General features: G+C 38.7%; 1 protein-coding gene across 1 annotated transcript; it reads left to right on the top strand.

Moving 5' to 3' along the window:
* Positions 1–6706: 6706 nt before the first annotated feature.
* Positions 6707–7624, top strand: LOC309840216 (olfactory receptor 52A4-like; the record flags this gene model as incomplete). The annotated part of the gene is made up of 1 exon (XM_082682287.1): positions 6707–7624. The coding sequence occupies one exon, from the start codon at positions 6707–6709 to the stop codon at positions 7622–7624; it is 918 nt and encodes a 305-aa protein (XP_082538413.1).
* Between the last annotated feature and the right edge of the window lie 8653 nt (positions 7625–16277).

Here is a 16277-nt window from a genome sequence, read left to right as displayed (position 1 = left end):
GATTTCATGGATATGTGGAACATAAGGAATCATGCAGAGGACCACAGAGGAAGGGAATGAAAAGTGAACAGGAAGAAATCAGAGAAGGAAACAATCCATGAAAATCTTCTTTTTTTTTTTTTAACAGTTTATTGAAATATGATTCACATATAATAAACTAGCACATACATAAAGTATAAAATTTGATTAATTTTGGCATCTACACACCTATGGATCCATCACAACAGTTAAGATAATGAACTGAAACACTACTCCTAAAAGTTTCCAATGCTCCTTTTTGACTCCTACTGAACCTTATTATATCCCTGGCTGGTTCCAAAAACCATTGATCTACTATCTGTCACTAGGGAGTAGTTTGTATTCTCAAGAATTTTACAAATTTGACTCATGCAGTGTAAATCTTTTGTAGTCTCTTCTTTCACTTGTTGAAATGCTTTTTTTCAGGAATGAAAATGTGATCAGTACTTATACAGAAATAATACTTCTATAGACACACTTATAAATGATTTTATCTAATTAGAGTTTCACTCAAATGTGAAGGTTGAAGTTCCAGAAATGAACATTTGGAAATCTAATTCCCCTAGTAACTGTCTATGCATGTATCTTGAATATAAAACCCATATCTTATTTATACTCAGTTCCACAATACATAGGGCAACCAATACCAGGGACTTCTTAGGACCTCTGTAAAAATGACTTTGGATAATGAACACCTCAGACATTTTCTTGTTATTGGTCAGGGGTATTCCAAAGGAACCAGTCTGAAGGCTTGAGGTACTATGCAACATCAGTATAGAGAATATCTGCATAGAAAGGAGTTTATTCCCATATTAATAAGATGAACAAAGATGATGTCATGAATGATCATTATGGAATCCTGAAATAAAGTATGAATGAAACACAAAACTGACAGAGGAGAGACTGACTCTTAAAACAGTGATTTCAGATCTTCACTCATTGCTAATCCTCTGCCCACGTCCCTTCAACCTCTGTCAGGATGCTTCAACAATAGCTCTCTGGTTTAATTTTATTCATTCAAGCATCAAGTGAACCGATAAGACGCTTACTGAAAAGAAATGAACTCACAGAGAGAAACACAGGGATCTCCAATGTTGAATTGAGACATAGTCAGAGGAAGGAAAAAAAAAAAAAGAAGAAGAAGAAAACCACCACTATAGAAAATGGAGGGGATGATAGTGTTCAAATGGCAGAGGTGGAGGATATTTTTTGGGAAATAAAGTCTTGTTGAATAAAACAAATAAATCTGAGCCGTAACATTTTGGTGCTTAGTAAAATTCACGTGAACATGAAGTATATAAGGTAAGAAACAGCGAATACCATGATAGAAGGAAGAAAACACATTTGTGGATATTAGACAAGGAAAAAAGATGTTTAAAAAGAAGACATCCAGATGGCCAACAGACACATGAAAAAGTGCTCCATATCACTCGGCATCAGGGAAATACAAATCAAAACCACAATGAGATATCACCTCACACCAGTCAGAATGGCTAAAATCAACAAGTCAGGAAATGACAGATGCTGGCGAGGATGCGGAGAAAGGGGAACCCTCCTACACTGTTGGTGGGAATGCAAGCTGGTGCAGCCACTCTGGAAAACAGCATGGAGGTTCCTCAAAATGTTGAAAATAGAACTGCCCTATGACCCAGCAATTGCACTATTGGGTATTTACCCTAAAGATACAAATGTAGTGATCCAAAGGGGCACATGCACCCGCATGTTTATAGCAGCAATGTCCACAATAGCCAAACTATGGAAAGAACCTAGATGTCCATCAACAGATGAATGGATCAAGAAGATGTGGTATATATACACAATGGAATACTATGCAGCCATCAAAAGAAATGAAATCTTGCCATTTGCAACAACATGGATGGAACTAGAGCGTATCATGCTTAGCGAAATAAGTCAAGCAGAGAAAGACAACTATCATATGATCTCCCTGATATGAGGAAGTGGTGATGCAACATGGAGGCTTAAGTGGGTAGGAAAAGAATAAATGAAACAAGATGGGATTGGGAGGGAGACAAACCATAAGTGACTCTTAATCTCACAAAACAAACTGAGGGTTGCTGGGGGGAGGGGGTTTGGGAGAAGGGGGTGGGATTGTGGACATTGGGGAGGGTATGTGCTTTGGTGAGTGCTGTGAAGTGTGTCAACCTGGTGATTCACAGACCTGTACCCCTGGGGATAAAAATATATGTTTATAAAAAATAAAAAATTAAAAAAAAAAGATTAAATAAAAATTTAATTAATTCATTTGAATTCCATATTAGGGGATTCAATATTTCAGGAAGTTGTGGCTACCATTGTACATCCTGAGTAATTGATGGCATTATCCCTCCAAGGGAAGAAAATGGCAAACATATGAATTTTTAGAGACTATAACCAAAATATAAAGAATGGAGATAACTGTGTGATATTTCTGAGAAAAAAATCAAACCTAATAGAATATGATGGTAGCATTGCTATGATTTGGACCTGTATACAGATGTTGAATGAAGGTATGACAGTGGGCATCCAGGCCTTTCTCTCAATCTAATGAAGACTTTTTGGTTTTACAATTTTAAATATATTAGCTGAGTTTCTCATGGATACATTTCTTCAGTTTAACAAGTTCTCCACTACTCCTACTTTTCTGATGACTTTTAAATAAATGCCTATTGAATATTTTCCTATGTTTCTCTGTAGTTATTGAAATGATCACAAGAATTTATTATTTTGATTACATGGTAAGTTAAACAGATTGACTTTCTTTTCTGTTATTTACCAAATATTGAATTGACACATATAATTATAAAAACAAAGATAACATGCATATACTGAATTTAGAGGACGTCAGCTGGCTGTTGATCAGTTCAAAATCCAGCAGATGAGGAAAGGAGAGAAAGGCTGAGGGAAGCCCTGCTCAACTCCCTAGAGCATCAGTAGGTGTGTCTCTGGCAAGGGAGAGTGGCAGCAAGCTCCAGAGGTCACTTTGGAAATCAATTAAGAGCATCTGTTGTGGGGTGCCTGAGTGGCTGAATCAGTAAAGCTTTTGGTTCAGGTCATGATCCCAGGGTCCTGGCATACAACCTACATCAGACACCTTGCTCAACAGGGAGCCTGCTTCTCCCCTGCCTGCCATCCTCATGCTTTTGCTATTCTCTCTCTGTCTCTGTCTCTCTCTCTGTGTCAAATAAATAAATAAAATATTTTAAAAAAGGAAAAAGGGTGTCTGTTGCTTTATTCTCATTTTACCTGTGATGGACATGAAGCTATGGAGAGTTACAATAAATACCAGAAGCACACACAGCGCAAGTTTCAGCCCTGATTAGGAAGGAGCAGAGCTATTTCCATCCAAAAGTTGGCTCTTTCCCACCACGAGCTGTTGAAATGACCTCACAGCATTGTGGAATGTATATTATGCCTGTGGCATTAAATATCTCTCAGGTCACCAGTGGAATGTGCACACCCCCTTAACACATTAACTGGTGCCATTAGCATTGGCATTTGACCAGGACTTGAGAATACTTTAGTTATATCAAATCTACTTTTGCTATCCCTAAGGTGGTTTGTTAGAGCACAATATCATCCTTCCTGTTCTCCTTGATGAGCAAACCACAGCTGGTCTACTGAGAGAACTTCCATGTGAAACACAAGGGCCTGGGCCAAGAGATTTTAATCCACACATGGATCCGTTTGGTATTTAGCATGCCCGTTTTGTCTCTTTTCCAGGTCAGAGTTGTTCCATGCTGGAGATTCAGGAACGTAGCAACTTTTCAAGGTATAAAAAAGAGCTGTCTGCAAAGTCATGCTGAATGCACAGTCACTGAAGAGCTGCTTCACTCCGACCTCTGAGGTCCCCTTTAACTGAGTGTTGCAGCTAATTAAATGCAGAGTCCAGGGTAATATAGGCAACCACATGGACCAGCTAATGGGTGGAGGTACATATCTCTGTGGCATATGCGCTGTCTATGATGCAAGGAATGAGGGACTTACTCCAAAGAGCATGCTCTCTTAAGAGCAGGAAGAGATGGCCTTAAGTTAAAGGCAGACAAACAAATAGCATAGCCTGGTAATCAGACAGATGAACAAGAGGGCTGACTATGCAATAGGCTTCCTCCCACTTCCAAACTTCTTCCGCACAATCTGCAAACATACTCCTCTCTGGGATCACGGTACTGCATCTGGAAACCCTTTGAATCTCCATGGGATGGCCAAGAGTATGTAAGTGAGATAAGTGAGAAGAGGCTCCCATTTGTTTTATTTCCAATTTCCTCTCCTTAAAACACATAGATAAAGTTGGCCACTTTGCTCAAGCAAGACATGGAGTCCCACACTATGCATTCCCCATTTTTTGTGTTTCATTTCTCCATTATATAAGTGAGAATGAGGAATCCCAATCTGTAGAAGTGTGAACACACTGTGCTGTTTAACCAAGAGAACCTACTTCAACACTGTCAGCTCCTGGATGCACAGGATACATTTCAGGTCTCCTGGGAATTGAGTAAGATCCTCCTCCTGAGAAATGGTGGCTGTTCCTCTGGCTCTGACCGTCCTTCTTTGCCACAAGGAGTAAGAAATGTCTCAAGATTTGCAAAAGCTTATCAAGTTTGGTCATCAGGGAAAATTATGTCAAAACATACAGATATTCCAGCGCTGGGACCAGCAAAGAGCAACCTTCTCCTGCTCCAGTCACTTCCCACCACTGCTTCCAGATACTAAGTAAGTGAGTAGCTGGGTAACTGGGCATGAATTTCTTTGTGTTGAGGGATGAACACAAGTAGAGTCAGTGAATGTAGATTCCAGAAGCAAACTTACAAATCATAGAAAGAAAGAGTACAAATAATTTTTTGATAGTCTGACTTTGAAGTTTTAGGAGCTACAATTCAACAGCAGTTGAATTGTAGGAGCTATAATTCAACAACAGTCATGATGGACTGGAGGATCTGCTTTAGAACATTGGGAGGTTAAGGAAGTTAACAGCATGCCACCAGAGAAGGTGGGCAGAAGTGCAGCTGTTTTCCTTGAAGGAGAGCAGATCATGGGTAACTTGAATCTTGTGCTATTATAACTGAAGATGTATAACTCAAAAAGGGGACATTGCCTGCAGGGAATGTGTTTCTTCCCCAGGAGGAGGTCTTTCTGAGAGTGAGGGTTGCAGGCAGGGCAGGCTTGCAAAGGCCTAAGCACACATGCAGTGGGCTTCCAGGAATGCTGCTGTGGGTGGATGATGCGGGAGAATAATTTCCACAGTGTGCCAAATTTAAAATTTCTGAGTAGAAACTAGGGTTGTTGGGGTCCAGGGAGAAACCTCAGATTAATATTTGGAGGGTGTGACTTGGTCTATGGGCAAATGTTTCAAAATGCTTAAGAAAACACTTTGAAGACGTATCGATCAGCTTCACTTAGAGTCAGACAGCTACTCACTTAGGCAATCTCTCCACGCTCACTTTAAATAAAATTTACCCATGCATAATCTTGTCAACGCCTTAACGGAACTAGGGTTAGTTGCTGGTGTGCAGTTGTTGGGGAGTGTGAAGTGTATTCAGCAGCAGCCTGCGTATCGCAATAAGAATTATGTCTTGGAGGCTTCTTTTCCTGTCTCTGCTGACTCCCTGGCACTACCACCTGATTGTACCTATGTGTTTGGCAACTATCCTCTATGGAATCACCTGGATAATTCTCAAAGAGCCCTACTCCCTCACATTTTTCTTGTGTCGGCTTCTGTGGAAGATAAAAATTAGAACTTTCTAGTTCCTTCAGCGCTATGCAGCCCCAATGTCTACACAGGATCATCTCTGCCAACCCTGGGCTCCCAATCTCATTCCATGACCTCCCCCCACATCACCTCAGCCTCTTCCTCATGTCCATTCGGTTGAGATACCCACAGTTTCTCTTTTATACCAGGTACTCTTTAACCCTTTCGATTTTATTTAATATTGTCAAACTGGCCTTCCTGTATGATATGTGCAAAAAAGAGCATTGAGGAGCTGTGGGTGCTTATCTAACAGAAGTATTCCTATTCAACACTTGTGTCCTGAATTGCAATTGCCATTCAAAATTATGCCCCTGCCATTGCATGAGTCAGAGTGCCGCAGCTATAGCATATATGGAAACCTCTGGGTGATCAGGAAGTTCAAGGTAAGGAGAATCATTAGGACCCCATTAATGGGTTCTCAACCCTAGAAAAGGAACTTCAATTGATTCTTTGTCAAGGAAGTGTTGGTATGTTCTACAGAAATAACTAGTTTTTCTGACATGACTGGAAAATAAAAAGAGATAGAAACGAAACAAACAAAAAGTAGAGTGAATTTTCATATTTCTCTGTCTCCAGTATCATTCCAAAATTATTCTTTCTAATTCCCATGACCAGGTTGGAAGGAAGACAAGATGAATTCGGGGAGAAAGGATACCACCACTCAGCAGCCTGATCATGATATCCTTATCGTAAGCATGCTGTCCAAATACCCAGTTGTCTTGTGGTGAATATCACTGAACTGGGGCGGATTTTTTTACTAAATTGTATACTGTGGACCTTTCCATTGATTTTCTAATTAATGAAAACTAAGCTGATAAAGTCGGTTCTTCTACTTTTGTAAATCAGTGATTGTATGACTGGATGAGAATAGGATATATTAGAATACATAGAATCACAGTTTGGCAATCTATAGCCCTTTGCTCTAAAAGGCCCTGAACTGCCATGCCTATTACAAATGGCACCGTGTTCATGCCCTCTGTGTTGACCTTCATTGGGATCCCTGGTCTGGAGACTATACAGTGTTGGATAGGCATTCCATTCTGTGCTATGTACATCATTGCTTTGGCGGGAAATTCTCTGCTTTTGATCATCATCAAAACTGAACCCAGCCTCCATGAGCCTATGTATATCTTTCTGGCCATGTTGGGAGCTACAGATATTGCACTTAGCACCATCATTGTCCCTAAGATGCTTGGAATTTTTTGGTTCCACTTGCCAGAGATCTATTTTGATGTTTGCCTCTTTCAGATGTGGATCGTCCACACGTTTCAGGGTATCGAATCAGGGGTCTTGCTGGCTATGGCTCTGGACCGCTATGTAGCAATCTGTTATCCTCTGAGACATGCTACCATATTCACCCAACAACTAGTCACGCACATTGCAGTTGGAGTGACACTGCGGCCTGCCATTCTGGTCATCCCATGCTTATTGCTCATAAAGTGTTGTCTGAAATTTTACAAAACCAAGTTAATATCCCACACTTACTGTGAACACATGGCCCTTGTGAAGCTTGCCACTGAAGATGTTTCCATCAACAAATTCTATGGTCTCCTTGGAGCCTTTATTGTTGGTGGCCTGGACTTCATTTTTATCAGCCTCTCCTATGTACAAATATTTATCACTGTCTTCCACCTGCCCCAGAAAGAGGCACGTCTGAAGGCATTTAATACCTGTGTTCCCCACATATGTGTCTTCTTCCAGTTCTATCTCCTGACTTTTTTTTTTTCCTTTTTCACCCATAGGTCTGGATCATATATATTCCATCATATATACATATTACCTTATCAACCTTTACCTACTGGTTCCACCTTTCCTCAACCCCCTTGTCTATGGGGTGAAGACCAAACACATCCGAGATAAGGTAGTAAAAATGTTCCGTTCTAAAGACCAGGGCTGATAGTTGATGGGAATACCCCCCTTATGGATTTCATGGCTCATCTATTGTTCTATGTGATGTGAAAATCCAGTTAATAGTTTGGAGTATTGTCATACTTCATGAATGAATGAATGAATGAATGGTTGTATTAAATAATCCCACAGGATATGGGGTTTATGTTAGAAGGCAGTTATTAGAAATTGAGGATATAGAAGAACAGATAAGACACTGAAATACTAAATGCTGGCTAGAAGAAAAGCCAGAATACATGACTTCCTTAGCACCTGATCCTGTTTGGGGCAGAAAAGACAAATCGAGGTCCTTTTGCAGATTATAGTGGAATGTAATACTTAACACTGATTGTTTTATCAGAGCACTATATCAACCTCCTTTATATAATATACAAGTCCAAATACATTTTTTCTCCAACTATTCTAAAATCTTCCTACTGTTTACTTTTCCCTTAAAAATTCATCCCTTTAATATATCCTTGTTAAATATAGTTGGAACTATGTTTGATATAATGATCTATACATATCTCTTTGTTCTCAAATCCTATCTCTACTAAGTAATTCATGTTAAATCAATTTGCTTCTTCTCTTAACTTATAATATATTTGCTCCTCAAATCTAGGACTAAGACATATAATGCCATGCTAATATTTTTATTCCTCTTCAGTGTTCATTTAATTTTTTATTTGTATAAAAAGCAATTTGAAAAGAGCTCTTGTATTTGATCTTTTTGTTGGGGGGGGGATGTGAGGGTAAGTTTTAGACTTCTTATAAACATCATTATTCTTAACTTTTGTTCAAATTTTCCCCAATTCAACCAACAATAACCCTTTCATCTAAGAAACCTGGTCAGAAATTCTGGTGGCTAAGATTCTCATTAGATTGGTTTTCCAAAGTATGTTGTTTTTTTTTTTTTTTTCATACAAAGCAAAGTACATTTTGTTATGCATTAAGGGGGTTATATACCAATGATAATATTTCATAGAGAAGCAGTATTTTGCAAGACCAACAAAAGTGATAACAAAGAGTAAAATATTTGTCAAGAATATTAGGTACAAAAAGCAGATTTCAGTTTGGTAAGGGAGAAAACTATTGTGGAAGTTGGTTACATGCATGAGTTCTGAGGTCAAAATGACTTGGTTCAAAATATTATTTTGCCACTTATGAACTACATGTGTTCGAATACAACTGATTGTCATAAATTCAGCAACTAAACTATAAACAAGGAAAAATAACAGGAGTTTCATTGGTAACAAGATACTGGGTAGTCATGGTGTAACAAAATGAAAGCATCTATGTAAGGCACTTCCCATGGGGTGTGGTAACTGGTGAGGACTCAGGAGAGATTATCACAGGCATCATGGTCATCACCATCATTTTTATATTATGAAAATCCACATCACTCCTACTGTGCTTGAGCTGAAATGCTGGACCAATACTTTTCAGTTTATTCATACCACACTAAAGTTAATTAAAAAAAAAAAAAAAAAGCTTTATGTATGACCCAGTCTGTGGTCCTTTTCATTCACGTGTACTTGTTGACTGAAGTGTTAATATACCTCTATCTCTATCCATATTCACATAGCTGTGTGTGCATAGTCAAGTTTGTTAGTTTTAGGTGACTTTATATTTCTATCATTCGATATCTTCGCTTGTATTTTCAGCTTTAATACAAGTGTGTGTGCAAATGTTCCATTATGAAAGTGGATTACTCTTTGTCTCCTGTTTGAGCTGCTGATTTTTTTGAATTTTGTATTTTTCAGCTCTAGGTAGTGAAACACTTCCTTTATTGAGTGCATGAAGATCTAAAGTTGAGGGATCTTCCTTGTTGATTGACCTTTATATCACTGTGAAACCCTTCTCCTTCTCTGTTCTCAGAAAAGTTCGGGTTTGTTATTTTCTACTAGCCTTTATTTTAGCTCAGTAATCCTGGCTTCTTCTCTGTAATTCTGCATTCCTGAATTATTAGGTTTAGCTCTTGTGCTTCAGAATTTTCTAACGTCCATCTGGTTCATTCTATCTGTCTCTCTTTATTTTAAGTTTTAGTATATTCTATCTTCCTGGCAAAATTCCCCAACTCTTTATTTTAAAAAATTTAATAAGTTCTTTTTTGTCATCCATCCTTTTATTTCCTTGAACCCATTAAGCATTGTCACTTTAAAATCCCTGACTGCTGTTTATAATAAATACATGCGTGGATGACTCTGTTTCTTCTGTTTTCTCCCTTGTTTCTGAACTCATATTCCTGTCTCTTGCTGTACCTACCTACTAATTTCTTATTGGGTGTTAGACTTTGTATATGAAAATGATGAAGAGCAGATGAAGTTATATTGTCCTCCAGTAATAATTCAGCCATTGATCTGTGATGGACTCCATATAGGACTTCTACCTTGATCTGATCAAAATATGACTGAGTTGAAGCTTATTCTACCACTTTATTGGCCAGTGGCCCTTTTGCATCTAAGGCTTAACCTGCTCAGGCTTTCAGCTGTGAGAAAGGGTATAATCCACAGTGTGGGCTATACTCTCTGTTTGCCAAGGGAAAAAAAAAAAAAAAAAAAAAGGACTGCCCCAAACTCCTTCTTTATTTTTCAAATGTTCTCTGCATACTCTTTGACTTCCCATTCCATACAGTTTCAGAGGTTAGCAAATGTTTCCTCTGGAAACTAACACACGTGGTCAGTGTCAGGTCTCTGTTCCTCCTTTCTCAACTGGAATGAGATGTTTTTGTTGCCCACTTTGGTCTTTTATGCTCTACTAGAGGTCCCAAATCTTTGTTTTCTGACTCTCAAAATGAGCTTTTTGCTGGGAAAAATCTTCCTTTGGTGTCAGAAATAGCAGATGGCTCTTGGTGTCAGGAATGGCCAGCAACCCCTGTACTGGCAGATGAAGGATGACTCCAGACTTTTCTGTGAAAGAGAGGAGAAGGCAAGGGGTGTGGGGACCAATGCTCAGGGACACAACCCTTAGCTTTTCTTTGCTCTGGAACTTTTGTAGGTCCTTCAGGATACTCACAAATGCTTATCACTGTTTCTCAGGCATTGATGTTTGACCAGGGGTCTTACTGGAACTAGGAGGATCTGTTTTGGGGAAAGATTTGCTAATCTGCTTGTTCTAGGAGTCCTGCTAAACATAGCCTAAGGGACAATGCCTACCTCTCTTAGATCACAGGGCCTCTGTTTGGGCTAAGCAAGCTTCCAGGAAGGCAGCTTCCCTGGGCATTCCAATGGCAAAGTGGTCATGCAGACCTCAGCATTCCCAAGGCCTATTCCCTTCTGTGAAACCGTCCCTGCCTTCCATAACAGACTCTGTGTAACATTTTTGCAAGCTAGGTATTAATGGCTGCGTTCATGCTCTATGTTAAGCCCAACTTCTTGGCAAATAGAGCTTCAGAAAGTCAGTTTTCATGTGTCTGATAGCCATTTGTATGTGTTTATTGGAGAAGTGTCTGTCCATATCTTCTGCCCATTTTTTGATATGATTGTCTGTTTTGTGTGTGTTGAGTTTTAGGCGTTCATTTTCAGACACATGAAAAAATGTTCATCATCACTAGCCCTCAGGGAGATTCAAATTAAAACTACATTGAGATACCACCTTACACCAGTTAGAATGGCCGAAATTAGCAAGACAGGAAACAACATGTGTTGGAGAGGATGTGGAGAAAGGGGAACCCTCTAACACTGTTGGTGGGAATGCAAGTTGGTGCGGCCTCTTGGAGAACAGTGTGGAGATTCCTCAAGAAATTAAAAATAGAACCTCCCTATGACCCTGCCATTGCACACCTGTGTATTCACCCCAAAGATACAGAGGTAGTGAAAAGAAGGGCCATCTGTACCCCAATGTTTATAGCAGCAATGGCCACGGTCGCCAAACTGTGGAAAGAACCAAGATGCCCTTCAAAGGATGAATGGATAAGGAAGATGTGGTCCATATACACTATGGAGTATTATGCCTCCATCAGAAAGGACGAATACCCAACTTTTGTAGCAACATGGATGGTACTGGAAGAGATTATGCTGAGTGAAATAAGTCAAGCAGAGAGAGTCAATTATCATATGGTTTCACTTATTTGTGGAGCATAACAAAAAGCATGGAGGACATGGGGAGTTAGAGAGAAGGGGGTTGGGGTAAATTGGAAGGGCAGGTGAATGATGAGAGACTATGGACTCTGAAAAACAATCTGAGGGGTTTGAAGTGGCGGGGGGGTGGGAGGTCGGGGTACCAGGTGGTGGGTATTATAGAGGACACGGATTGCATGGAGCACTGGGTGTGGTGAAAAAATAATAATACTGTTATGCTGAAAATAAATAAATGAAAAAAAAAATTAGAAGTCTGGGAAAAAAAAAGAAAGTCAGTTTTCTCCAACATCAGAAATACTCTTCTCTGGAATCTTAGGTAGGAATACAGATTCTAAGGACTCTGAGGGTACTTTAATTTTTTCTTTACTTGTTCATCGGGTAAGCTTTTGCCTCTAGTTTCTCCTTCTTGCTCCTTTTGGGCTGAATTATAATTTGGTTTTTATACACAAAGCATTTGAATTTTCCTCATTTTTCCCTTTTTAATACAGTTTTGGGTATTAGAAAACTGTGCCAATCACAAAATTTATGTATGGTCTGAAATATATGTGAAATAATCTGTGATGTCTATGTATGTGAAAACTCCATGGGTCAGTTAAAATAATACCATATCCTGTGAAAAATCCTTCTGTTTAAATATAAAATACTTCTCCCTAATGAGCATTTGGGCTTTTTAAAAAAGATTTTATTTATTTATTTGACAGAGAGAGAAATCACAAGTAGGCAGAACAGTAGGCAGAGAGAGAGGGGGAAGCAGTTTCCCTCTGAGCAATGAGCCTGATGCCAGGCTGAATCCCAGGACCCTGAGATCATGACCTGAGCTGAAAGCAGAGGCTTAACCCAATGACCCACCCAGGTGCTCTGATATTCAGGTTTTTTTATACTTGAGTACATGTATAATTATTTTAAGTACTACTAGATCATCTCACAAACGTTGTTCTGCACAGTTTTCAGCTACTATTGTAATAATATAGGCAAGTTTGTAACGTACAGCTTTGGCGATTTTTCACTTTCAATATGCCCATGACAATGAATATTATAGAAGTACCATAATTCAGTTAACTTTTTCTCTCAATAAAGAGTTTTGGAAACACATTCATGATGTAATAAATGTTTATGGCCAATTACGTCTTTTCATAGCTCTAAGTAATTTTGTTCTATGCATTAATAAAAATGGAATTGCAGTACAAATATAAATACCACACCTATTTTTTAAAAGATTTTATTTGGCAGTGAGAGAGATCACAAGTAGGCAGAGGCCGGCAGAGAAAGGAGCAAACAGGCTTCCCGCTGAGCAGGGAGCCCAATGCAGGGCTCCACCCCAGGACCCTGAGATCATGACCTGGGCCTAAGGCAGAAGCTTACCCATCTGAGCCACCCAGCCTCCCCATATACAGACTATTGTGTTATTTGCTGCAGTTTTATTCTGTTAAGTTGCTGAAAACACAGCATTAATAAACTCTGAAACACAGCATTTCGTTGCTTTTGCTTTTGAGCCTCTGATCACATTTTCTATAACCAGTTTTACATAATCTGTGTATGCTTCTGTCTAAAGGCACATTTCAATATGCATTTCCTACAAATAATGAATTTCATGCACTATTTCATTGTAGTAAGACACTAGCTGAGCAGCATTTCCCATTTTCCTGGCCCTGGGTCGTGTGTCTATACATTCCTTTGGATTTCACCCTACAATGGTGCCATCCACTACATTTTATTTAATCTGTCATTACCTCATGGATTCACAAATTTAGTCACTTTCCCCGCTTTGCCATAGTTTCATCACATACTCTCGATGCTACCTTAGCACTTGAGGCACAGCCTCATACACAGATGGATAAACCTCCTCATGCTTTTTCTGAATGTACAGCATTTTTGATGCATTAATATTGAACTCACGGACAACAAAGCTATGATCTAAAGGCAGCTTATCTGACATGCTTATTTCCTCTGTGAGATGGACTACAGCCTATGTATATGAGCCTGGACAGCACTTCCACAACATGCTTGGGGCCATCTTCAATGGTTCCCGTCACCACCACCACCAACAAATGACAAGAACAGAATGTTAAATAGACACAGAAAGGGATACTCATTTATTCCTATTAGATATAAACCAGAAGGCAGAGCTTTGCCTTGTCCAACCACAGCTGGGAACATGTGTGCGGGGAAACTCTAAGTTTTTGCTACTCTGCAAAAACTTAGATGTCCACTGATGGTGACAGCACCGAGTCATTGCTTATGAGGTTTCAAATACATTTTAACCAGTAGGAAAATTCACAAACACAGAATCTAAAATTAATAAGGATCGACTACACACACACACACACACACACACACACACATATATATACACACACAATGTGCATATGTAGATATATATCCATATACACATATATAATGCTTTAATAGCTACTTTCTCATTATGCTATCAATTTAGTAACAATTTATTTAAAATAAAGTAGAAATCTGTAAACTCATACTCTCACATTCTCTCTTGCTTACTCAAATAAATAAATAAAAGCTAATTTTCTAATAAAATATTAAAAAAATTAAAATTTTTTTAATTTTTATTAAAAAAAAAAGTTAACAAGCCAAACAATAATTTCCAAAATTGAAGTTTTCCCTGTTTGTTCAGATATTGATGGTGGAACGTCATTACCTGAAGGTACATGTGCAACAATTTGCTTCCTCCCATCTCTGCGGCTTAACTGTAATTTGTCTCTCCTGGTAACTCTGCTGCCCAGTCATGGCTAGTACACAGCTGTCATTAGGAGACGAAATTTAAAGAAATAAAAAAATCTTGAGATTGCTACTATGTGTTTTATTTTTTATTTTGGGAGGTCAATATTTTTCAAAAGCAAGTACCCAAAAAACTATATTTGCTTTTTATGATTAAATTGAATTTCCTATTTTTATCTATGAAGAGGATGAGACTTAGGAGTGAAATATACATTGAAAGGATTCTCAAAACCACAATTCTATCCCCAACCTAGCTACCGATGTTTTACTTCTATCTCTGGGCCTTAGCAACCTCCCTTAAAAATAAAGAGGTTACTCAAACGGTCTTTAAAATTTCACATATGCTGACACTAAGACTGAAGTCAACTGACAGCTCTCATGAGCACTGTAAACTATACAGATTCAGGGCACATGGTAGCATATGTAGAGATGTGATAGTCAATTCTGTCAGTGTTCACCAAGTCTTTTGCACTCAACTATAATCTACCCTACCCATCCAGTATTCTATTAGGGAGTCAGAATGGGCTTTCCTGGCACATTGGCTTAATTACAGACAGAAGAGTTGAGGTGTGAGTGACTTTGTGGGGCCCCAGGGAAGGCGGCCCCAAAGTATGACATAATGTCATAAAGATTATTTTGAATTAAAGTTATTTAAGAAACAGCCAGTACAAGAATACTGACTCTTCTTTGTCTCCAGAAAGCAGGAGATCCATCTCCCTTGGGAAAGGTACCCTGTCTGTATCAAGAGATAAAGAGACATCCTTACAATCCGAGGTAGGGAATGTAGGGCCAAAGAGCCTATATAAATAAACCTTGTGAAAAAATAGAAAGATAAAAATAAATACAGCTTGTAACTACTAATATCATATTACCTCAGTCCAGATTCTAGTCCAAATTACAATTCCTTATAGTTGAAGCACCTGAGCATAAGTTTTCTTTGTCCCATCCATTCCTCACAGATATATTATTTTTGTCTAAAATGAACATACACTTCACACTGGGGAGCCTGGGTGGCTCAGTCAGTTAAGTGTTCCACTGTTGGTATCAGCTCAGGTCATGATCTCTCAGTCATGGGATCCCCTGCTGGGGTTCTGTGCTCAGCATGGAGTCTGCTTCAGATTCTCTCTCCTTCTCCTCCTGCTCTCTTTCTCTCTCTCAAATAAATAACATCTTAACGCAAAAAGCAAAGCAAAACAAAGAAAAAAACCCCCACTTCATGCGTTGGTCATTTCTTAGGGTCTGAAGTTTACTACTGGGCCTCTACGTGCATGGGGTTAAATTTTTTTTTTTCCTGTTAATCTGTCTCATGCCAATTTAATTTTTAGACCAGTTTAAGAGAACCTTGAAGGATAGAGTAAAAATTTCCTCTCAACAACCTTAACAGACTCAACTTGCAATAACTGATAATATGTAAAGGCTATTCATTTCATACATAGGAAATGTACAAATATACCAGTTACATGAGAAAATAAAATCACACTCTGAATTAGAAGTCAAGAAGCATGAATGGTACTGTAAACTTCAGAATTACCCAGGCAAGTGCTCATTGACACACTACGGAATATAACTCACTGTAGTAATTAACATCATACTGAATTTTAAAATTTGGGAATGAGATCAGTAACACATCTTCTGCATATTTCTCTAGCTTTGGTGAAAACTAAGTTAGAAAATGACTATTTTCTAAAGTATGCTTTTAATCTGTTAAATATTCCATATAAATGTATTATTTCTGCCACATGTTATAATACGTCATTCCTATTGCAAACACTCCCTTCCTTTCCTTAGAACACATTAACCTCCAGTAC

The sequence above is a fragment of the Mustela nivalis genome (assembly GCF_964662115.1).
Source record: "Mustela nivalis genome assembly, chromosome: 9".
In the NCBI taxonomy this organism is placed as follows: Eukaryota; Metazoa; Chordata; class Mammalia; order Carnivora; family Mustelidae; genus Mustela; species Mustela nivalis.
Note: the sequence above shows the minus strand (reverse complement) of the source record. Positions and strands in the feature narration are given on the sequence as shown.